Source organism: Ammospiza nelsoni, chromosome 6 (genome assembly GCF_027579445.1).
Source record: "Ammospiza nelsoni isolate bAmmNel1 chromosome 6, bAmmNel1.pri, whole genome shotgun sequence".
Lineage (NCBI taxonomy): Eukaryota > Metazoa > Chordata > Aves > Passeriformes > Passerellidae > Ammospiza > Ammospiza nelsoni.
Window position 1 is genome coordinate 61,983,503 of NC_080638.1, and position 25,112 is coordinate 62,008,614.

At 45.9% G+C, this 25,112-nt stretch overlaps 2 protein-coding genes across 3 annotated transcripts; one reads left to right on the top strand and one right to left on the bottom strand.

Annotated features, from left to right (window-relative positions):
* The first annotated feature begins 5,866 nt into the window (after positions 1-5,866).
* Positions 5,867-13,393, top strand: CNIH1 (cornichon family AMPA receptor auxiliary protein 1). Of its 2 annotated transcripts, XM_059474700.1 has the most exons (6): positions 5,874-6,005; positions 7,185-7,253; positions 7,519-7,566; positions 10,694-10,806; positions 11,217-11,360; positions 12,152-13,393. In XM_059474700.1, the coding sequence occupies exons 1-6, from the start codon at positions 5,925-5,927 to the stop codon at positions 12,177-12,179; spliced, it is 483 nt and encodes a 160-aa protein (XP_059330683.1). In that variant the 5' UTR covers positions 5,874-5,924; the 3' UTR covers positions 12,180-13,393. The 2 variants fall into 2 exon arrangements, with proteins under 2 accessions (XP_059330684.1, XP_059330683.1); XM_059474701.1 differs by lacking the exon at positions 7,519-7,566 and having other exon boundaries at positions 5,867-6,005.
* Positions 13,394-15,758: 2,365 nt separating this feature from the next.
* CDKN3 (cyclin dependent kinase inhibitor 3) lies at positions 15,759-21,117 on the bottom strand. Its single transcript, XM_059474855.1, has 7 exons — positions 20,896-21,117; positions 20,143-20,198; positions 19,476-19,520; positions 18,463-18,685; positions 17,341-17,372; positions 16,723-16,826; positions 15,759-16,038 (listed from the first exon to the last, which is right to left on the bottom strand). Exons 1-7 carry the CDS (start codon positions 21,099-21,101, stop codon positions 15,952-15,954), a joined length of 753 nt encoding a protein of 250 aa, XP_059330838.1. The 5' UTR covers positions 21,102-21,117; the 3' UTR covers positions 15,759-15,951.
* Between the last annotated feature and the right edge of the window lie 3,995 nt (positions 21,118-25,112).

Sequence of the window (25,112 nt, forward strand, 5' to 3'; positions counted from 1 at the left end):
ACATTCAGTTGAAAGGGAAAGGGGCACCAGCCATCCTGTACTTTTGCTGAGTCTTAAAGCATGGAAGCAGAGCTGAAATCAGGGGTCATTGTCCCTATGGAGCTGAAGAAGGAACAAGAGAGATCTAACATTTGTTCAAAATAATGTCTAATTTTAAATATCCACTGTTGGAAAATGCTGCTGGATAATTGGAAGGAGAACGTGCCTGCCTTGCTCACAACTGCAGACTGCCTGGCCATCTGCTCTGCCAGCAACAAATCCTGGATTGATCTGCGAGTGTGATTAATTCAGTGAGGACGACAGGATCAAGGGATCAGCCAGAGACAATATTTATACCCTACCTCCAACTGTGAATGTGCAATTGTTTGCTTCAGGAGTACAAAACAAATCGTATTGCTGTATTACTGGGAGAACAGAAAAATAGAAGCATCCACTCAGGAGCCCTTCTTCCCTTGGATGGCCCCATTCCAAGGTCTGTAAGTACAGTTTAATGCAAGCCAGTTCCCTGTCTGGGAGGTGAACAAAGCTGTTCTCATCTACAGAGAACTTTAGCATCTTTACTGCTGCTGCCTCATTCCTGTGGTTTAGTCCTAAAACCTTGGAGGCACTGGCTGTGTGCCCTCATGCACAGGGGCTGTGGATGTGGAGTGTGAGTCAGCCACTCCACCCAGCTCCCGTGCCTGAGGTTACTGGTGGGAGCCACAGCCAGGGCAGAGCTGGACTTTAAATATCCAGAACAACCAGTGGGGTGGATTTCTAGCACTGGTACAGCTTTGAGCTGATTTGATAATATGGATGTAGCTGGAGAGATCAAAAGCAAGATTTGTGAAGGAATTTAGATGTGGATGGAGGCTTTTGAAATCCTATTTAGTGTGATTTATGTGTATAAATACACATTGGGCCTGAAGGTGCCATACTCAGGGCCACAAGGGATGTGTGTAGGAGAACAGGAAGACCAAAGTCAGAGCCCTCCACAGCTTATTTTTTCTGAGACAAAGCTGAAGTTGTGTGTATCTCGCCTCCTTTTGGATGTTAATCCCTGGAAGTGTCCCAGGCCAGGCTGGATGGGACTTGGAGCACCCTGGTCTAGTAGAGGGTGTCCCTGCCCATGGCATGGGGGTGGAACTGGATGATTTTAAGGTTCCTTCCAACCCAAGCCATTCTGGGCTTTTAAGAGCTAAGGACTAAGGATGACATTTTTTGAGCCACGACTGCTACAGCTAGGCTAATGCAGAATGTTTTGGAAAATCCCCTCTGTTGTTGATGAGCAGCCAAATCCTGATTTGCATTATAATTATTTTTTTTAATACAACTCTTGATCTCTTTTCCTGTCCACACACTGTTATCATGCTCAGGATTGTGTGGAAAGCCATTAACAGGAGCTCTACCCAGCATGAGAAAAACAAGCCCTGTTATTTATGAGGACAGGTTGAGTGTTCAGTATTTAGCCTATTAAATGGAAACTGTTGCCATCTGACCGTGAATGTTGGAGGGATTGAGGCCACGGGTGGATTCTGTAATGAGTCCTGGTGAGATGCCTGGCAGCACCCGCGTCTGAAATTGGGTTTTAAATGTGATTGTTTCTCTTGAGACTGGCTTTCATGTGCAATGGAATTTATCATGTTAATTTGTTTATTTGAGCTCTACTGAATGGGAGAGCCCAAGCAGGGATTCTGGAGGTGAGTTAATTAGTGCAATAGGAAAGGGTGTTTGCCAGTGAGGAAGGGGAGTTGGGGCACTTGCAAGTGCAGGGATCTGTTTACCCTGCTGACAGACTGAACCAATGTCTGTTAGTGGATAAAGAGGGAAAGTGGGTGAGGAGTTCTGTGCTCTGGCTGCTCCTGATGTGGATTTACAGGGGTGCAGGAAGGTGACCTTGGCTGGACTCTGTTAGATACTCAGAGAGTCTCTGCTAAATTCACAGAATCACAGGATGGTTTGGGTTGGGAGGCACCTTAAAGCTCACCTCATTCCATCCCCTTCCACTATCATTCCAACACCTTCCACCATCCCAGGCTGCTCCAAGCCCTGTCCAGCCTGGCCTGGAACACTTCCAGGGATCCAGGGGCAGCCACAGCTGCTCTGTGCCAGGGCCTCACCACCCTCACAGGGAAGAATTCCTTCCCAATATCCCATCCAACCCTGCCCTCTAACAACTGGAAGCTGTTCCTCCTTGTCCTGTCACTCCATGCCTGTATAAAAAGTCCCCCCCCCCCCACTTTTTATGACCCCCTTAAATTGTAGATATATACTCAGTTTTTCCTCTCCTGAAAACCCAGTGAGTCAAATCTATTAAACTCAATGGGATTTTTATTACCAAGTTCAATAGTATTAGATTTCTCCTTGATATCTATAACTGAAATTACAATTTTTAGTGTTGAAGGATGTGGTTAACCTGTGCATAATTCAGAGAAATTGCTCCATAATCTTTCCTCACAGTTCTCTGCCAAAATCTTCCTCATGAACAGCCTGTTACACACTGAATTATGACTGATTATACGGCTGTTTTCCAATAAGGACAAGTACTCGAGAGGGATTTAAGATGAAGGGAACAGACACTGACATTTTCCCTGGGGATTCCAATCAGGATTAAAGTCAGTGTGTCCAGACTAACGGGAAGGTGCATTAAGAGCTGTGGGCCATCTCCAGAGCTCCTCTGTGGCTTCCTGGCATTGTTTTCAAAGTTTAATCAGAGAAGATACTCAGTCATTGTTTGATTTGAGATACCAAATGGATACCAATTGGAGTGAAATGAGAATTGATTAGACCATTTTCTACAGAATTTACTTTTCATTTCCTTCTGTGTTATCTTAAAAAAAATAAATAAATAAAATCTTTGATAAAGAAATCCTTCAGTGCAGAAATCTTTGTTGTGCAAGATTACAGCTGCCTTCCTCTTTTCCTGACAGGATAATTGCAGTTGAATGGTATGCCAGCACCCGAGGGAATAAAACACTGCATTCCTCCAGGCAGAACCAGGATTAATTGCAAATGCAAGTATGTGGCTGACACACCTTTTTACTTCTGAGACTGCACATCCCTGTTGCACAACATTTTCATGTGCAAGAAATCATCAAATACAGAAATATCTACCTTGAATGGATCAAACTGCAGTGGAAAACCTACATTCCCCAGCCCCAAGGTATGACAGCATCTCTGCACACATCCTGTTTCTCTACCTCCCACAGCTCTTGTGAGACAAACTGCCTTTGGCTTTGGAAAAGCCTGCACCAGGGAGTTTCCAGCACAGTCCAGTGCAAGGTCTGTGGGAATAAATGTGCCTGTGCAGCTCAAGGGTATTCCAAATAAGAAATAAACAATTTGCAAATAAATAAGGCTAAAGAAGCATCAAGTGATATGAAGAAAGTTGTTATTGCAGAGGGACTGCAGAAATTGTTTCTGGCTCCTGAGGAATGGTTGGAAGGTGGCTGTGATGCACTGCCAGGGCCTCTCTTCCTAACTCATCCTGTACAGCACCCTGAGCTGCAAGGAAACCACAACAGGCTCAGCCCTTCCTGATGTTCTCACTGCACAGTGGTCCTGCCTGTCCTTGCAAGGCAATGGGAAGGCTCCTGGGACAGAGCTGGGAATGGCTCAGAGCAGCTCTGAGCACCCACCCCCCACTCTCCTGGCCTTGTGTTCCCTCACCTTCTTATCAATCTGAGTCACAGAATCACAGACTGGTTTGGGTTGGAAGTCCTCAAACCCCATCTTGTTCCAATCCCCTGCCACAGGTAGGGACACCTTCCACTAGAACAGGTTTTTCAGGGCTTATCTTCACTAAAATTTATTTTAAAATCTGTTTTCTGGGTTTCACATCAAAGTTTCATAGGTCATAATGATGCCACAGCACTTTTACTGGGAGTAGTTTGTGGATGAGATGAGTGATTTTATGTTGAAACATCAACTTTATCTTTGCAACAGCCGATTTCCTAAAGACAGCTCATTTGCTACAGCTTTTCCTGTATTTTGGTGAGGGAAATAAAGTTTCTGCTCATCTCTCATTGTGACACTCCATTAATTGTGTATAAAGCTTTCCAGCAGATAACACCGGAAAATATTATTTAGTTTGGCAGCTGTTGGTTTTATGGAAATCATCCCTCACTCTGCTCCAGAGGAAATGATTGCAGCAATCATTCCTCAGTCACCCCAGCTTGCCTTTGCAAGGTGTCACTGCTTAAAGTGAAACAACTTTTACATGACCTTTGGAAAGGAGAGTGGGGTGATCTTCTCCTCAAACTGTTTTCTCATCCTGCTGTTTCTGTTGGACAGGCTCCAATTTGTATTGATTTGGGATTGTATGAGCAGCCCTCCCTTCCCCAGGGCTCTCACAGCACAGCCTTCTTCAGCATTTCTTCCTAAATTAGCCATCTCCCTTTTCTCCAGATGTAGTGTGTGCTGAGCAGGGAATTTTACATGATCAGGTAGGGATGGGAAACAGGGGAATGGATGTAAACTCAAAGAAGGAAGATTTAGATGAGGTATTAGGAAGAAATTCTTCCCTTTGAGGGTGGTGAGGCCCTGGCATGACTTGCACAGAAAAGCTGTGGCTGTCCCATCCCTGAAGTGTTCAAGGCCAGGTTGGACTGGTCTGGAAGGTGTACCTGCCCATGACACTGGGTTGAAAATTGATGGTTTTTAAGTTCCCTTTCAACACAAACTCCTGGAAAAGCTGTCAGTCCATGGCTTGCACAGGTTTACCCTAGGCTGGGTTAAGAACTGTCTGGATGGCTGGGCCCAAACACTAGTGGGGAATGATGCTGCACATTGGTGGTGCCCCCAGGGATCAGTGTAGGGCCCAGTTGTGTTTAATGTCTTTATGATGATCTGACTGAGGGGATTGAGTCCACCATTAGCAAATTTGCAGACAATGCCAAATTGTGTGGGAGTATGGATCTGCTGGAAGGCAGGAAGGCCCTGGAGAATGACCTTGACAGGCTGGATCAATGCACTGAGACCAAGAGTCCAAGGTTGAGTAAGACCAAGTGTCAGGTCCTGCACTTGAGTCACATCAACCCCGTGGAGCATTCCAGGCTGGGGCAGAGGGTCTGGAAAGTAGGAAAGGACCTGGGGGTGCTGTTTGACAGGGGCTGGACACGAGCCCAGGTTTGGCCAGGTGGGCAAGAGGTCGGTGGCCCTTGGCCTGTGGCCACAGGACCAGGGCAGGGACTGTCCCCTGTGCTGGGCACTGCTGAGGCCACCATGTGCTGTGCCCTGTTCTGGGCTCCTCAGTTCGGGATGGACATTGAGGGGCTGAAGAGTGTCCAGAGAAGGGAATGGAGCTGGGGAAGGGTCTGGAGCACCAGGAGAGGCTGAGGGAGCTGGGAAGGGGCTCAGCCTGGAGCAAAGGAGGCTCAGGGGGCCCTTGTGGCTCTGCACAGCTCCTGACAGGAGGGGACAGCCAGGGGAGTCGGGCTCTGCTTCCAAGGAACAGGGACAGGACAAGGGGAAATGGCCTCAGAAAACCTCAGGGGAGGTTTGGATTGGATAATATGGAAAAATTGTCCATGGAGACAGTGGTCAGTCATTGGGAAAAGGCTGCCCAAAGAGGTCTGGAGTCCCCATCCCTTTTCTCACACCTTGAGGTGTTCAAGGAATGACTGGAAATGACACTCAGTGCTCCGGTGTGTTGATAGTCACAAGAGTCATTGGAGTCGATGATCTTGTGGGTTTTTCTAAACTAGATTCTGTGACTCCATGACTCTACGCCAACCCTCTCTCACACCGCGCTCCGCAAAGCGCGATCGCACTCCCTCCGCCCACACTTTAAGGTGAAAACTCCGGATTTTTGTTCCATCCCCTCATGCCCCCCCTCACGAAATGGCGGCGGCCGGCGGGGCCGGCAGGGGGCGCTGCGGGCGCGGCCATGGCGGCTGCGCGGCGGCTGCTGAGGCGCCCGGCAGCCCCCGCGCGGCCCCGCCGCCATGGCCTTCACGTTCGCCGCCTTCTGCTATATGTTGGCGCTGCTGCTCACGGCCGCCCTCATCTTCTTCGCCATCTGGCATGTGAGTACGGGGACCGTGGAGGGGGGGACTGCCCGGGGAAGGGCCCCGGAGAGCCCTCAGGGCGTCCCCGGACAGCCGCCGAGGGAGCGGGGAAACCGCATCCGGAACCGCCCTAGGAGCGGGAATCGGCCTCCCTGCGGATAAAATGGGTTTTTGTGCGGGCATGAGTGGCAGGACAAGGAGCAGTGGCTTCCCGCTGACAGAAGGCAGGGATGGATGGGATATTGGGAAGGAATTCTCTGTGAGGATGGTGAAGCCCTGGCACAGGGTGCCCAGAGAAGCTGTGGCTGCCCCGGGATCCATGGAAGTGCCCAAGGCCAGGTTGGATGGGGCTTGGAGCAGCCTGGAATGGTGGAAGGTGTCCCTGCCATAGCAGGGTTTGGAATTGGATCTTTCAGGTCCTTTCCAGCCGAAACCATTCCATAATTCTGTGATTTGCTCCTCGAGGCTGGCACTGGGAGAGCAGCCAACAGGACCCTGCCTAAGATGAGCTGCTCTAAGGGAGGATATGATGCTTAGCAGGATATTTATGGTGTAAAACTGCCTTTTGTAGTTCATGCTGCACCTTTATGTTAAGAGGAAGACCGGTGTTCATATTTTAGGTTTGCCTTTTTTTTTTTTTTTTTTTTTTTTTTTTTTTTTTTTTTTTAATGGAGACACCTTTAGGAGGTATAACCTTCTGTATGTGATCCTACTCTGGCAGGGAAGTTGAACTGGATGGTCGACCAGTTCCGACAGTTCTGTGATTCTGGGATGTATGTGGGCTCAGCATTTACTATGACAATGAGGCAAAATATCTGTTGGCTTTTAAACGTGCTCTTTTTGTGGATTAAGGAACGCCATGCCAGATTCCTGCTGGCCACCAAGAGAGTCCTGGGTGAGGCTGGGGTCTGCACAGGGCTGAAAACTGATAAAGGGGATGTAGGAAATTCATTGCAGGTGGGAAGATAAAAAGTTGGGGAGTAGTCAGAGGCTTTTGAATATCCGATGAAACGACTGCTTTTGTATTTGTAAAACCGGTTCCACATCTGTCTTACCTGTGAATTGATGTAGGCAGAACTTAGGTGAAATGTTACTGAGAACAGAGGTAGCAGCTCTGTGCCAAAATGCTACTTTTAATGGATAAAATACAAAATTGCTCCTGGGGAATCAAAATTCTTTCATGTTTTTTTTCTCTAGATTATAGCATTTGATGAACTGAAGACTGATTACAAGAACCCCATAGACCAGTGTAATACACTCAATCCTGTAAGTAGCACACCAGACATTTTGTTTTGCTAAATAAATATGTGTAAAATGCTTATTTTTGGTGTTATCTTGATGCAATCAGCCTGGGCAATAGAATTGCATCAGGGTTGAGAAGCCCTCGCTGTTGTTAGAAGTTGTAGGGAAATTCTTTGTGTGATTCTTTAGTTTCAAGTTGAATATTCTGACTGTTATTAATCTGATGGTGATCTTGTCAGCTGTCATACTAACATTCTTCCAATCTGCTTTCCACATTTTCGGCACAAAGACAGTTGAAAAGGTCAAAAAGATTAAAAGAGTCAAAATTGCATTAAAGGTGTGTACTGCTTTTCAGTTTCATGTTTTTGAACTTCCCTTTCATTTTGTTAGGAACATCTGTAATACTATTTAGCTGTTTTGTTTAGTCTGCCTGTTCATCTGCTCGTTATTTGTTTGTTGGGGTTTCTAACAACCTCATGGATTTCCATATTTTGTGCCAAACCAATTCTGCTTGCTTACCCAGCAACTTGGGGAAAACTGTTACATGCCTGTTAGGTGTCAGAAAATAACTTCAGGCAGAAATAAATTGTGTTTTTTCAAGTCAGATATACTGAATTCAGATTAGAGGAGAATACTTGGGGATTTTTTTAAGCATTGACCAAGTCAGTTCTGATCTTTTTTTGAGGATTTGGGTGAGTGGAAGGTGATAGGTGCTCTCCTCACTTCTCTGTTCTGTGTTCCAGGATCAGGGCTGTGTCCCAGTGTCCTCTCTGGGATGCAACTCAGACACTCCTTGGCTTAGGAAAGGAATTTGAGGCAAACTGTGTGCCTGCATCTCTGACAGGCCAGCAGCATCAGGGAGGCTTGTTAAAGAACACAGAGCTTGATCCTGCAGCATTTTGTGCTTTTCTTATGGCTTTTACTCTGTGTGTGCCCAGGCTGAGGGAGGATGCAGGGGCAGCACAGCAGCGTGGCCTGACCTGTAGCTTTAGTGTGTTTTAAGTAAAATGCACACCAAAAAATAAATTTGCTGTAATTGGGGGTGGAGGAGGGGGCAGAGAGTGTGTTCTATGTACAGCACACAAATGAAAGTGAATATTTCAGTGTGAGGAGGGGAGGAGGAGAGGAGGTTTGCTGTAGGAGAGCTGTGCATCTAACAGTTTCCCTTGCTTGGTCTGTTCCAGTCATCTCTGCTGCAGTGTGGGAGAGGCCAACTCTCATTACATCGATGCATTTTGACCTTACTGCAACCTTTGTAGTGTAAAAATGTGCATGTTTAACTGGATATTAACCTTCTGCTGCCCCACGTGCATGGAGTGTCCTTTACATGGCAGCTTTGCTACTGACAGTCTGAAATAATCTCATATTTGCTGTTCCTGTGGAAGCAGGCTGGTCCCCAAAAGTGCAGTTCAGGCTCTTGAGGGGTACATGATGCTGGGTGTTGTTTTCCTGTAGAAAGAACCAAAGATCTGGGTAGGAATTGATGCACCTCAGTGGAGAGATTAGCCTAAAATAGTAACTCCTGAGTACACTGCTGATTCCTTCTCTTCCCTGCTCCTCTTGTAGTCGTGTCTTTTCTCAGCAACCAGATCCATCCTCCCTCACTTCTGTGATAAATATGGCAGGATCTGATGTAATTCATTTTTCTTTAGGACAGGCAGGGAGGATCAAGTGGGGGAGATTAGAAAGAGGCAGAGATCCTGGTGTGGGAGCAGGGTATAATAAACAAGAGAAAAGAAAAACATATTTTGAGATATGTAGGTAAATAAATACAGATTTTTCAGGCCTGGTGAATCTGTCTGAGCAGGCTGCCAAATGCATCGTGTGTTGGACAGGGTGGTTGTTCTGCTATAAATAATTTCATGTGTAAATGGTAAGTATGCAAAGAAGGATCTGGATGAAAATATTTACTTGAAACATTTTGTGTCCAACAGCTGAATTTTGGTGGTGTTGATGCAAGTTTACTTTGATATTCTTCATTTAGAGAACTAGAATGTCAGCAAAGTAGGTGGTGAGTGTGTTTGTTGGTAGCTTTTAGGTTTCTAGGAAGATATTCTGGGGTTTTAAAAGAAGAAAAAAAATTGTAAACCACTGAAACTTTGATGTTATCATCCCATGCAATGTTAATCACACTGCACAAAAAGAGAGCAGAGTGTGTTGTGTGTGTACAGGCACACACACAGAGACAATTTAAACCTTTGGGTAAAAATGGGGTGTTTTCCATGAGGAGTTTTACAGGGCTCAGTAGAGAAGGCAAAAGCTTTACAGAGCTGCTCCAGGGCTGGAGCCAGGCTGGGAGAGCTGAGGGTGCTCCCCTGGAGAGGAGAAGGCTCCAGGGAGAGCTCAGAGCCCCTGGCAGGGCCTGAAGGGGCTCCAGGAGAGCTGCAGAGGGACTGGGGACAAGGGATGGAGGGACAGGAGCCAGGGAATGGCTCCCAGTGCCAGAGGGCAGGGGTGGATGGGAGATTGGGGATTGGGAATTCTTCATAATGAGAGTGCTGAGCCCTGGCACAGGGTGCCCAGAGCAGCTGTGGCTGCCCCTGGATCCCTGGAAGTGCCCAAGGCCAGGTTGGAGCAACCTGGGATAGTGGAAAGTGCAGAACTGGATGGACTTTGAGGTCCCTCCCAACCCAAACCAGTTTGATTTGTATGATTCCTTCTGAACCTGGTAATAAAGCAGTGAATAGCAGGTAATAAAGCAGTGAATAGCAACACCTTGGGGTGACTTGTTTAAAACTTAACTCCCGTGTCGGGTGTGAGATCCCGCAGCTCTTTGCATGTGTTTACTCTCTGTACCTCTCCATGTTGTTCCTATTAACAACACTAATCTCTGCAGCATTCCATGCTTCCTGTGGCTCCATGGTACCTGGTTCTGAGCTCTGTGGGCTTCTGCTGGAAGCATGATGCTGTAAAGCATGCACAGTGGGAACTGTGAGGGAGAACTGGCTGTGCAGAGCAGCTCCTCTGTGCAGACCTGTGTGCCACCACGTCACCGCTGGTTTGGTTGGGTAAAGCTCTGCCTGGGGTGTCACATTTTGGGAATAGATCAACTTTGGAAAGTTCTGGATCTGTAAAACAGGAAAACACAAACTTATCTTTTTGCCTATAAACCATTCTGCAGAGCATGTTTCCTACTGATATTTCTCTGTTGCATGAGCAGAAATATCTCAGTGACCTCTTCTGAGTGTCACGCATAAAGTGTGGAATCTGTTAATTTAATAGAAGCAATTAAAAAATATTGATCTGACCATTAAATCTGATAAATTTTTCTCCTTGGTTCATGAATAGCATGTGAAAACAGCAAGGCACATAGTGCTGGCTGCTGCTTTCACGTTCCACAGTCTTGTTCTTGTTAGTGTTGGTTTTAAAGAATATTTTTAAGCAATTGTGTGCCTCCAAAGTAGCTGAATGCCACGTTTTGCTCTGTGCAATCAAAACTTCTAACTCACCTTTTTCTTTTCCAGCTTGTACTTCCAGAGTACCTCATCCATGCATTCTTCTGTGTCATGTTTCTCTGTGCAGCAGAGTGGCTCACACTGGGTCTCAATATGCCCTTGTTGGCTTATCATATTTGGAGGTAATTTTGGCGAGTGTGTTATGCTCAGTGAATTGTTACTCATTCTCCTGTCTTCTGTCCAGTGTTCTGTGTCTTGGGAAAACCCAGATGCTTTGTGGGGAAGTTCAGGTCATGGCTGTACAATGAGAGCCATCACCTGGCTTTCTTGGGTGGGTTTTATTCTCTTGTGCTGTGTGGGAATTGAGTTGTGTGTGTGTGTGTGTTAAAGGTGCACTGAGACAATTCCCAGTGTGGAATGCCAGTTGAAATAGCAATTCCAATTTCCTCTGCCATTCCTTAAGACATGGGAATTTAATTGCTTCTCTGTACAGGGTGTTATCCATGTCTCAGCTGTGGCATTCCCTGGTGGGTGGGGACAGGACCCAGGTCCCTGTGGCTGTCACCCCTCACCTGCCTGTGCCTCGTTCCAGGTACATGAGCAGACCCGTGATGAGCGGCCCGGGGCTCTACGATCCCACGACCATCATGAATGCAGATATTTTAGCCTATTGCCAGAAAGAAGGATGGTGCAAATTAGCATTCTACCTTCTATCTTTTTTTTACTACCTATATGGGTAAGTTTTCCTCTTCAGTCTGAAGCTTTGGCTCAGTGCAGAGAGAAATACTGTCCATAGGAATATGATCCTTCTCGTGCTGGAAGGGAGCCTGTGAGAGCTCCAAAGGGACTTTGGACCAGGGTGTGTAATGATAGGACATGTGGGAATAGCTTCCCACTGCCAGAGGGTGGGGTTAGATGGGATATTGGGAGGGAATTCCTGGCTGTGAGGGTGGGCAGGCCCTGGCACAGATTACCCAGAGAAGCTGTGGCTGCCCCTGGATCCCTGGAAGTGTTCCAGGCAGGGTTGGAGGGGACTTGCAGCACCCTGGCCTAGCCAAAGGTCTCCCAGCCCATTGCAGGGGTTGGAGTGAGAGGATCTATAAAGTCCTTCCAACACAAAACATGCTGGGAATCTGTATGGTCACCTACAGTGCCAGCTTTCCTGCTAAAGAATCCACATTCATCCCTGATTCTGCTCTAAAACACAATCCAGTTTGGTCAGAATTGCTATTTTGAATCTCTGTTCCATAACTGTAGACTGAAAAGCTCCAAACTTTTCTTCTGTTAAGCATAATACAATAAATCCCAGGGTATTTAATTAAGAAGCTGAAACTTTTTTTTCAGAGGAAAGTATTTGATGTAAATGTGATTTTGTTGAAGTGAAAAGTAGAAGAGTCATTTTGTCAGATCTTCAGTCACAGTCTATGTATCTCACATGGATTTGTTCCTTATAATAGACCCTGTTAGAATTAAATGTGTAACACTAAGCAAAATGATGCATCTTAATATTTTTTTTTTCTTCTGCAGCATGATTTATGTTCTGGTGAGCTCTTAAGAAGACATTCAGCAAGCTTTGTTCCAGTTAAGTGCATGCAAAAGCCACAAAAAACATGGATTCTTTACAACAAGAACCTCTGACCAAGATTAAATCCGGAACCTGATGTTCACAATTGAGTTAGAAAACAATGACTCCCCTATTTTTAAAATATTTCCACATTTTATACTTGTGGAAAGACTGTTTTCTTATATTTTCCTGGGACGCTGAAATTGATGAATTATGTGTAAATTAATACAAAGATGCCTGGGGTTTGAAAAGTTTTGACTTTGCACTCCATAAGGAACAGCCATAACCTTTGAGTAGGTGTTGGTTACTACTAGCCTTAGTGCTCTAGGGGTTTGCTGTAGGATGGGCTTTGTAGGGGCTCACTTGGACTTGTGTATCCCACTCTTGACTCTAAACCAGCCCTGGCTCCAAGTGCTTGGCAACAACTGGAATGCTCTGTGTTTTGCCCATAGGTGATGTTGGTCTTAGGATATTAATTCATGGACACAAAAGCAAAAATAGTTCTATTCTGGTTTATTTTTTTTTATTATCTGGTTAATCTGTATGTGCATCCATAGGTCCAGAGCCTTCTGTATCTTCTCCAAACATTAACCCTGCTTTAATCTGGAGCCTGTGCCATTGTGGTAGGAGAAGCTGAATTGTCCATGAAGGAATGAATTTAAATGTGTTTTTTTTTTTTAATGTCTGTGCTGATTAACAAATGGACAAACCTCCAATGTTTATCAAGTCCAATGATGAAAACACTTTTGGGTTTAGGAGTAGTAAATACTACAGACTTTTTCAAAGCAGAAGGTGAGATTGTGAAACTGCCCCGCTGTTCCTTAGTGCAATAAATGATAATAAAAAACAAATCTCAAATTCAGCAACATTTCTTTTTATGTGGTGCCTTTTGTTTTGTTTATAAATTCAACAGATCCTCACTGTGTTCATCAGTTGTTTTACAGTGGATTATTGCATTCCCTTTAAAAATAGAACACAGAATTGAATTACCTCTGGAAAAGGGGAGCTCTGAGTTCCTGCTTTTTTTCCTGAAGTTAAATAGCAGATAGGGCAGAGCAAGATGTTTCAGATAAATATTGCATTGTAAATTGTGACTGTGAACAGCTGCCTAATTTCCAAGTATTAACTAGGAATCTTTTTTCATTTATCTGTGCTGGAGAACAATGCAGTTTCCCCATTCTAGTAAAACTTTTTTTTTGCATAAACTGTGTATTTGTTCACTTTGGGTCTCTTGGGTATTAGGGGCAGTAAAAATGTATGAATGGCTGCACTGGGTTCCACCAGAAATCCAGATATTCCAACACTGGTGTGTTGGGCAGTGCCAGTGGCTGAGGAAAGGAATCTGAAACAGGGCAGGTGTTGAGTATCTGCCTGAAGAGTGAGAAATTTGGAAATTTGTGTGTTACAGATGTCCTGAGTGGGCTTTGGCATTTTACAAAGCTCTGAATGGCTTTTGTGCCATCAGTTCAGCTGCTTTTAGAGCAGTTTTGTAGCCTGGTCTGGAAGATCACAGAATCCCAGAGCAGTTTGTGTTGGTGGGGACATTAAATTAAATCCCATCTCATTCCATGAGGGACGTGGCAGGGACACCTTCCTCTATCCAGGCTGCTCCCAGCCCTGTCCAGCCTGGCCTTGGGCACTGCAGGGATGGAGCAGCCACAGCTGCTCTGGGCAACGCTGACAGTGAGTTCTGCAATAGAATTTCTGTGTAAAAACCATACATTTAGCAGTTTTGCCAACTTCACTTAGTGACCCTACACTCTCATTTTTTAGGATGTGGTGAAAATGTCCCCTTTTCCCCCTTATTTGGGTGTGAATGAACAGACTTTACTCAAGTCACCTGTCACAGGGGCTAAGTCTGTTTGCTCTCTGGTTGGAAGTCCCTCCACAGCTTTGGGACTGTCCTTTCTCCTCCACAGCCTTCCCAGAGGATGGAGAGTGGGAGTTTCTAGTTTTTTTAAAATATATTCAGGCTGTGGTAACTTCAGATTCTCTTTCCTAAGTAAGAATAGCCCTGACAGTTGATTGCTTTGTACATAAAATTGTTTTTCTCACGTTTCCTTGCATTTATTGAGCATTTCCTATGCTCCTATTGCTCAAGCTTCAGCATTCCATGATTATTTTTTTCCTTGTGCAACCATAAGTTTTAGTTTTTCATGGAAGAATTTTTGAAAGGCTTTTTTGGAAACTCATGAATATTGTTCCTATTGGATCATTTTTATTTTTTGCTGCTTGACTCTTCCAAATATGTAAGAGGTGACCTCAGCCTGTGGAAGCAAAGCTCATTAAACCTTTCTTATGTTTGTATATTTATTAATCCATTATGGAAACAAGACTGGCTGCTTGTAGCCCCTGGCTCTCCTCAACCTTCTAAACAAATCTCTTGTTCCCTTGGCATTTGGGCTGGTTTGAGCCAAATTCCACACTGGAATAAACAATGCAGGCCTGACTGAGCCCAAGTGACAGCTGCTCCAAGGGCCCAGCAATATTTACCCAAGTGTTTGCACTGTCCTGAGCAGTTTTAACTGGGTGTGTGGGGTGCAGAGGAGTATTCCCAGCTGCCCAGGGGTGTGGATAACACCATCCCTGTCCAACAACATCAGCCTTGTGTCCCAGGAGTGCTGGAGTAGCCCTTGTGTGATGCCTTGCTGGAGTACCAGGCCTTTGGCATTCAAAATGTGGACCTGATAATTGGTTTTGGAATTCGAGGAGCCAAAACATTATGGAGAAGATAAAGAACATTTCTCCCACCCTTAGCAAGCTTCCTGCTGAGTCATGTGATAAATATTTAATATCTGAAAACCATTAGATGCAAGAAGTACTGAAGCACATTTGGGGCAGGGTATTTGCTGTAAATTATTCTGTGCTGTGGAAACTGGAAAAGTTCCTGTTTGCCATTAGAGTGGGGAAGGGAATGGCAGTAAACACTAATTAATCTGCAGAAATCACCTTTCTGCTCAAAGTTCAAATGTTCAAAGATAAATTCTGAAGTTCACAAAGCAGGGACTTGTTCAACTCCAGCCCCCTGGTGCTGTGTGGAATCTCATCCTAGCTTTTAACTTGAGATGGTCCTGAACTTTAGCAAAATCCTGAACTTTAGCAAAAGCCAGGAGCTGTTTCATCGTGCTTTTATGAATGGATATGGTGAAACAGGAGAGACTGCTAGAGGACTGTTCCTGTGAGAGCCTGCCAGCCCCCAGCTGATTGTTTGTTTACTCTCAGTGCTGGCAGAAGGGCTGTGCCAGCTCACCCACGCAGCTGCAGCAGTGTCTCCCTGCCACAGTCACCTACAACCCCCCTGCTGGCTTTGTCACAGATTTGTGGTACAACACCTCCTGCTCTTGGAATGAGGAGACTCCTTCCCAAATAGCCCTCAACACATCGAGCAGAACCTGTGACATTTTAGAGAGAGTTGTTACGAGCTCAGAAGGGTGAGAGCTCCAGCTTGACTTTGCTTTACAGCAGAGCTGATGGTGTGAGGGTGTTTTAAACAGCTCCAGAGATGGAATTTCTATCCAGCTCCATTCTCCCAGCAGAACAGCAATGGACACAAACACACTTGTACATGTATTTTTCAGGCAGTGAGTATTAAAATCACCAAAGAGGGGAAGATGCCACATGTTCTCTAGGATTTCCTCCCCATCCCAATACTTTACACATTAGAAGGCAGCAGCTGTGTCACACAGGCAGTAGCACTGAGGAAAGGTAGGAGAGAAGTGTCTTGTCCAGGAGCTTTCCACACGGGCACCCATGGCAGGATCAGCTACCGCGACGCCGATCTCAGCGGCGGCTCCTTTGTGGCCAGGTGTGCAGCCAGCTTCTCCCGGAAGTCATGGAGGAAATTGTACTGCTGCAAATGCACAACCAGGCTGCAGTGAGTGCTCTGTGCTTTAGCAACAGGCACCACCTGTGGTAGAAAGCTGTTTGATAGCCCTGGATGAAAACTGCACCCTCTGGCCCATTTGTTCTTTGTGTGCTTACTCCACATCCTCTGGGACGTTTCACTGTCAGACACAGATTCCATGGACGTTGACTTGGATCCTGTGGTTCCCCATCATGGCCACAGGTGATGCACTACCCCAAGGCAATGCAAAACGTGGTCCTCAGAGGTGGGAGTTGTCAGAATTCAAAGCTGCTTTATTTGGAATCATGGTATCATTTAGATTGGAAAATCTCTCTAAGGACTTTGAGTCCAACCATTCCCCCAGCACTCTTAACACCACCACTACCCCACATCCCCACATGGCTTTTAAATCCCTCCAGGGATGGGGATGCCACCCCTGCCATGGGCAGCTGTGCCAGGGCTGGACAACCCTTTCAGTGAAGAAATTTTCGCTGTTATCCAACTTAAACCTCTTCTGGCACAACTTGAGGCCTTTTCCTCTTGGGAGAAGCTGTTTCTTGGAAGCAGGACACAGCTCAAACCCCAGAGAGCAGCTGTTAAGGCAGAGGTATCTCTGGGAAGTGAAGGAGGGGCCTGCCTGAGCTCTCACTGCTGTTTGGACCTGTGCATTACCTGCTGCAGCCCCATTACCTTGATGGTCTGTATGGCCCCTGATCCTCTCAGGTTCCTGAGGCTCTCTATCACCTGCTGAGGTGCCAGCGTGTCTGAAAGCTGGAGCAGGAGACAGGCAGCCACTGCAAGGGAAAGTGTTGACACCTGAGCGCTGCTGAGCACCTCTGACTGCACACAGCCACAGGTTTGTCCCATGAAAACCACCCTGGCAAACTATCCAGGTCCCAGGGCTCTTGGATCTCTTGCAGAATCCTATCTCTGGGCACTGGCCCATCTCCCTGCTGCTCCTGCCTCAGCCTATGGGCTTTAGAGATAGGTGAAACCCCTCCCACTGCCTTCCCAGCAGCATCTGGATGCATTCCTAGGCTTTTCAGGAATGAGTGCCAGTACACCCAGTTAATTCCCCTTTGTGTCTTCTGGCCATATGCCCACCCCTTCCTTCTGGGAACACACAGTAACTAACACTCCTGAAGGCTTTAAGGAGCAACACTGGGATCAATCAGATGCAGAGGAATTGCTTCATGTCCTTTCTGTGAACCAGGCTGCTCCTGGTAGTGGCAGTTTGGATTGCATCCACAGACAAGCTCCCAGCAGAATTTGGCTCTGTGGGTTTGTGGGATGGAGACAAATGCTTACCAAGACATGAGCGTCCAAGGCCACCATAACAGCTGAGAGAAAAGAAAACATCTGGTTGGAATGAGCTGTAGCAAACTGCAGCACCCAGGGACCCCCCCAGCACATAAACAGATGGACACAGTTCTTGCCTTAATACAATCAAGAGGAACAGTGGTACAAAAAAAGTCAGAACAAGAATTTCTATGTATTTTCTATATTCTATTTCTATACCTACAGGGATATATCTTATTTATTCTCCAAAACTTTTGTATCTTTCCATGGAAACTTCAAATTTCAAGTTCCCCTTCATTCCTGCTAATAGTCCCAAAGGTACAGAAGGACAGGAAACAGTAGAAGGATGGACAATTTCAAATTTCTTTAAATCCTACTCCAGATTAAGGGTTTGAGGACAGTTGTGAGGAGAAGAGCAGGGTTCTGTGTCAGCAGGAAGACCAAGGACTCAGTGGATGTCTGTACAGGAAGGTGTCAGTGGGATCATTCAGGGAACATGGAATTTGGAAAGCTCTTCCCTTCTCTTCTGAGCCCAGCTAAATAAACTCCTTTAAACCCATTCATGGAAATCAGGAGTGAATTTTGCACTGCTGGAAGCCACTGAGTCCCTGATAAATAGTCCAGGGAAATGTTACAGACTCACAGAGTGGTTTGGGTTGGAAGGGACCTTAGAGTCACTTCATTCCACCCCCTGCCATGGGCAGGGACACCTTCCACTGGATCAGGTTGTTCCAAGCCCCATCCCTGGCCTGGAACACTTCCAGGGATGGGGCAGTCACAGCCTCTGGCAAAGGAGTGCTTTAGCTGCCAACTCATTCTGTACCCCTGATATCCAGGTAGGCTGGGGGCAAGGAGCCCTGTGGTGCCACTCAAAACACACTTTAAAACTCTTGCTGGACAGAGCAAGGGGAAATGGGACATTCTAATCTTGAAATGGGACATTCTGATCTTCTGAAAGGAAGAATTCTCTCCAAATAGCTGCAGGAGGAGGAACAAGCAGACTTCACAGCATGAGCTAACCCTAAAGAGTGCAACTGCCTTTTCACACCATCCTATTTCCCCTGCTCATACACCTGGAGAGAAGCTGGCATCCTTTGCAGGAATGTGGGGTGATGGGGAGGCAGAACCTACTGTATCACTGTTTTCTGCTTATTTTCCAGGCAGGCTCTGAGCTCTTCCAGGATCTTGCAGCAGGTGGCAATGTCGGGAGCATTCCCATCAGGAATGGGGTGGTGGTGCACACACATCCCGTGCTGCTGGTAGGTGTCAATCAGGTTTGGTACTCGGTATTTTGAGAGCTCTCCTCTGGTACAAAGCACAAAAACATCCTGGATCCCACAGCTCTTTAGTTCTCCTGCCAATGGATTAAGACACTTGCAGATAAACAAAAGCCAATCAAGCTTAAGGATAAGCAGATAAGGACCTCGGTCCTGATCTCTTGTTTAATCTTTGGGGCTAAGACAGTTGGAGTGAGCAATTTTGGTTGGAGGACTCTTTCTTCCACTGAGCCTCCCCCACATTTCCCTTCAGGTAATCCAGGAGAGGAATTTTCTCAGTTCAGAGGGAATCCTGAGAGAATCTCACTGGAGAACACAGCAGCACTCAGGACAGCCTGTTATCCACCTAAGTATGCTTCTGTCCCATCTCCAGTTAAAGTCACAGAATCCCAGGATGGTTTAGGTTGGAAAGGACCTTAAAGCCCATCTCATTCAACCTCTGCCATGGCAGGGACACCTTCCACCATCCCAGGCTGCTCCCAGCCCTGTCCAGCCTGGCCTTGGGCACTGCCAGGGATCCAGGGGCAGCCACAGCTGCTCTGTGCCAGGGCCTCACACCCTCACAGCCAGGAGCTCCTTCCTAAGCTTGACTTACCCAAACACTGAGAGGATTTCTTATTGGTCTCTGCTCTTTAGTGCTCACAGCTGAATACTCAGCACAAGTCTTTACATAATTCCATCCTTTCTATCCCAATTTCACTTTTCTCTGGGAAAAAGGAAGACCACAAGTTTGTAATTCATCTTGATCCCAGCTGCTCTGAAGTTGCCTCATGGGTACTGTGCAGCTCCAGCCTGGAAATATCCTGACTATTTATTCCATAATTATGGAATATTCATGGAATTGCCCTTGGCACAAAGAACACTCACCTATATCTTTCTGAAGATTTCTTCTGATATCCTTGAACCTGCAACCTGAAACAAGTTATGAACAACAATTACCACTGCAGGTAAGTGACATTTATGGGATGGCTGCAGCAGCAGAACAGAGCACAGGCAGCCTCCCCCCAAAATCAAAGCAAGGAACGAAGCCACAGCCTGAATAAAACACAGTTCTTGTTTTTGCAGGTAGATCCCTGGTGCAGAAGGCAGTTTAAACACCATTATCTGCTTAATACTGTAATGCAATAGGATTAACCAAAGAAATCTGCCCAAGGTTTTAAGGTGCTTTGTGTTTTCCAGATGAAAAGTTTTGGATATTTTAAATTTGGATACAGCATAAAATCCCCCCACCAACACAAATAATCATCCAACAAATAAAAGGGCTGAATAAAGATCACTTAAGAGTTGAGTGGAGATTCACCATGGCAGCAGTTCTGGTAATTAAAAATGCAGACAAAATTTATATGTTTACCTTTTTGACTTAAAAAACATGATCTTGCATTAAGATATTCTCTAGATTAGCTTTGGTGTTTCCAAACCTATTTCAGGGGTAGATTACAAAAGGAGTCACCCACAACACAGGAATTTAGGGTACAAGGTATTACCTCTCTTAATCTCTCAAACATGCCTGCAAATTTCAGTGAATGCTTCTTACCTGGAAGGGAACATAGTCCCAGGAACTCTGAAGAGTAGAGAGGAGACAAAGACAACCTATCAGAAAATAAAAAGTAAAATAAATAAAAATCAGAAGGGAAGGTTTCAATTATTTAAATGTATAAATAAGTTTAGAGGCGGTGTCAAGAGGGTGGGGCCAGAACTTTTCACCAGTGTCTGGTGTGACAATGAGGACAGGAACAAAATGAAACATGGGAAGTGAGGATGAAGAAAAATGTTACTTTGAGGGTGACAAAAGGTTTGGGTGGAGGGGACCTTAAAGATCATCTTGTTCCAATCCCCTGCCATGGCAGGGACAATTTCCACCATCCCAGGTTGCTCCAAACCCTGTCCAAGCTGGCCTGGAACACTTCCAGTGATGGGGCAGCCACAGCGTCTCTGGATAACCTGTGCCAGGGCATCTCCACCCTGTCAGTAAAGGGAATGGAGGCCTGGAACAGGCTGCCAGGGAAGTTGTGGAGTTTTAAATGGAAACATTTCAAACCCACCTGGGTGTGATCCTTGGCTCTGCTGTGGGGGAGCCCCTGGGCAGGGCGGTTGGACCAGCCCCAGCGGCCCCTTCCAACCCCAACCCCATCCGCTGACACTTCCCCAGCACCACCGGGCCCCCCAGCCCGGAAGGTCACCAGAGCCCGGCTCGGGCTTTCCTTGCGGAGGGAAAACCCTCTTGTTTCTCAGGATAGAGATTTAATACCATTTCCCCAGAGAAAGGACCCCGCGGGTGCCGCCTCACCAGGAGATGTGGAGCGGGCTCGGGTCCTCCTCGGCGGCCTCATCGTCTGAGGAGGCGAAGCCGTCGGCTGGCGCCGCAGCGGGCTGCGGGGAGAGCGGGGGTCTCATCGTGGGGCCGGGACCCTCGGCGGTGCCGGGATCCGGATCCCGATCCCGATCCCGATCCCGATCCCGATCCCGGTCCCGGTCCCTCAGCGGTTTCACCATGGCGCCGCTCCCCGCCACCGCCCGTTCAAACTGGCCCCGCCCACCGGCCCATTGCCCAATGGGAAGCTGCGGCTCAGCGGGTGCGTGGAAAGTCCAGCAGGGCTTTCCCCCGGCTTCATGAGAGGAGCACGCTGATTGGTGAACAGCAAGGAGGGCGGGGTTTAATATGCAAATAGTGCGGTGATCTCTGTGCTGATTGGGTGAGGCGGAGAGGCGGGAGGGGCGGTCTCGAGCGCCGGGGGCGGGGCTCCGTGAGGGCTCCGTGAGGGCTCGAGGGAGGGACATGGGCGGATCCCCCGCCCCTAATTCCATTTAAAATCCCTCTTGAGGGTGTGTTCCTAATTATCCTATTCTTCATAGTCCCTGTGATTCTTGACGGTGATAGGGCAAGGGGGAATGAATTCACAAAGATATATGGCAGGGTTAAAGGGGATATTAGCAGGAAAACTCTCCCTTGTGAGGGTGGTGAGGCCCTGACGCCGGTTCCCCAGAGAATCTGTCTGCCCCATGCCTGGCAATGTTGTAAGATCGGCTTGGAACAGCCTGGTCTAGTGGAAGGTGCCTGCTGATGGCAGAGGGTGGAACTGGATGGGCTTTAAATTCCCTTTCAACCCAAAACATTCGGTGATTCCATGATGAAACATGGAGATGGATGTGAGCCTTCGCTCACAGAATATGCAAGAGCAGGGATGGTCGTGAGCGGGTGCCTTGTGGGGGTTTTGAGTGGTCAATTCCATGTGCAGAGACCATAGACCTTTCCAATAGTAAAAAATGAGCCATTTCTGCTCTTTTAAGCCATGAAGTCAAATATTCTTGTCATGGTATTGCTTTTAATCGTGCTGTAAAAATAATTTTTTGAGATTCTTGCATGGAGTTTTTATCTGAACATAACTAGCATGAAGGATTGCTCCAGGGAGGCAAAAATACTTTTGGCTCCGTCTTTTTAAGAGCTGGGCTGTTGCCTGTGCTTACGGAATTCTAGTAGATCTTTTTTTGCAGAATTTCTGATTTATTCTGTGAGTAACTCTGGCCATTAATCAAGAAGAAGAAATACATGAATTACCAGTGTGGGATTTTATTTATTAAAATTGTTTTAAGGCATTTCTACAGCCTGTGTTTGGACACACATAGAGCTACACTCTAAAGGATCCAGGCATAAACAGGAAATTTTGGCATCAATTTGGAGTGTAATGCCATGGAGGCTTCCAAAGATGCTCCAAGTCAAAGGAATTGCTGGGCACAAGTGGTTTGAGCTTGGTGGGATTCCCAGTAGGACCAGTGCAAGATCATCAGGTATGGAGATTTTAAATTTTAGTCCTGCATTAGTAACTTTGGTTCCACAGCTGGACGTTTTATTGAAACCTGCCCGAGAAGGATTGTAGGAGCAAATTGCTTGAAATGGCAGTATTTAGGATGGGTTCAGGGAATGAGGGAACAGATGATGAGAGGATCAAGGAGAAGTTTATTGAAACTCAGAATATGATAGCAGAGGTACAAAAATTACATTACTGAGCATAATGGGGAATTAAAACAATCCAGATGTTGCAGGCTATGATGAATTATGGGAAGAAATACATCCTAAGGATTGAGGCAACATGAGGACAGCCAGTCACTGTAGCTGCAAACATGATTTTAATAACTCAGGAAAGGCACAAAGGAGCAGGTATGTTGTTTGCTTTTGTTTTTAGCTGTGAAACAAGCTAAAAACATTAGATATCATGTGCAACACTCTGATCAAAATGTGAAATTTGCTGTATTTTTCCCCCTGTTATTGATTTTTTCCTATTCACCAGAAAGTTATTGCAGACTTGAACTCTGGGGATTGCAGCTTTATGGAAGCAGCAGTGTGAGGCTGATAAATAAATATGAAAAGAGCAACAATGGTAATGCTCCTGGTCATTCTTCAAAAAGATCAAAAGAATTCTCAGGACTTTGGGTGCCTTCATACAGTGGAAATCAAAATGGTAATGCACAGAAAATGGTGATAATGGCTGTGGCAGAAATAAATAGGGATAGTAAGCGTGAAATTTGAACTAGATCTAGGAAAAACATTGGGTAAAAGAACCCCAAATCCAGACTTTGGGAAGTCCTGTGAGTTTCCTTATTACCCTTGGCATCTTCCAGAATTCAATGACAAATACTGTGTTTATTGGCTGATTGCCTAAGGGTGGTCTGCTTATTTCTTAAACTGAGCTGTTGCCCAGCACATCAAATAGTTTGTTGAGTATTTTGTAGGAAAGATTAATTTTCTGCCAAAAAGTGTCCTTTTGACATATAAAAAGGGGAGCATCACCATCAAGGCTTTACATTCTGGAAGTCTTTATCAGTTCATAAACTGGGGGCCTGTGAAGTGGATAAAAGATAAAGATTGAAATTTGGAATTTGGAAGATTTAGTTGGTGAAAGGTATGATTTAATCAGAATTTTAATTGGGCTTTTAGATAATTGGTTGGTGCAGGCAGACACAAGAGCCAGGTGTACCCACAGGAACATCTGCCTGCAGGTCCTGGCCCAGCCAAAGTGAAGAGCTTTATATCCCGAGTTCATAACTTTATATCCAAGTTCATAACTTTATATCAAGGTCATAACTTTATATCCCAAGCTCATAACTTTTCACACCATTAAAAATGTTGAAATTCCAGACAAGCACAGCCAAGCCTAACCTGGTTTTGCTGTCCCTGGGTCACAAGAAGAGCTCTCATCTCTGGGGACAGCAGAGTGCTGCACACATGTGACATCTCCTATCTGCCATTCAGCTCTCAGGTTTCATGGACAAAATAAATAATTGATTTACATCAGGTAAAAGCTTGCAATGAACGTGAGTGTGTGGCAGGGAGAGCCAGGGGAGTGGTGTGGAACAAGGAATGGAGGAGATTGAAGGTATATCCTCTTAAGTAAAGATAAACCTTGAATAAACAAGCTCTATAGATGTGATTTTTTTCCTTGCAATGAGATATAAAATCAGATCTGAAATATCCAAATCATCAAAATAATTTGAAGAACATTGATAACCTTTAACTTCATACAATCATCTGTGATGTCAAAGACTTGTCACTTCTCATTTCATATCTCACTTTCTCAGTTTTAGTGAGCCTGATTAATTCATGTGGTCCTAGGTCTCTTTGGGAGCCCTCCCCCAGTCATAGCACCACAACATCCCACAAGGAGTCATTTTACTTTTCCAGGTTGTTGTTTATGGAGAGTAAAAAACAATAGGTGGAACAGATCCCTGGGAGTACCCAAGGCCAGGCTGGACAGGACTTGGAGCACCCTGGGGTGGTGGAAGGTGTCCCTGCCAAGGCAGGAGTTGGAACGAGATGGGTTTTAATCCTTCCCAACCCAAATCCTTCTCTGCGATCCTCGCTCGTTCTCCTCTCTCCTGAACGGCAGAGGGCGATCTTGTATTAAAAAATTTCGGTTTTACCCCCATCGAAGCCTTTCCCTCACGAATTGTTGTCAAAAGAATGAAGGTTTTTATCTCCAGAAACATACGGGATCAGATGTCTGTATTATTCTGTGTAAATGTTATCTCTGTTAGGGATACTCGCAGTAACTATCAGGTTTTACACCACACAGCAACGTTGCTCTATAGTAAGTGAGAATTACTGAAGTAAAACCTTTAGGATACTAATGGACCAAATAATAGAACTCACCGTGCAAGAACACTGTAGAAATCTGGTGTGTTGAGTAATACTCAAGAAGTTGTTTGAAAATTTTTTTTTTCGATTTAAGAGAGAAGTTATCTGGTTTAATATGTTACATGAAGGTTGAGGAAACAACATGCTAAATGTGTTCTGTGTTTATTTCAGTCTGGGAAGTGTCTGCCCTTCATCTGATGCCTGACTGCAAACGGAGAGGCTGAACCAGTCTCCAGTGCTCAGGTGGGGAGCCCTATTTACACAAAATCCCCTTTTGGTATCACAAGTAAACTGTTCTTGTGAGTGTGGCTGGTCTGCCTGAGCTAAAGCTCACAGATTACTTCAGTTACTCAAATGCAAAGATATGAAGTACA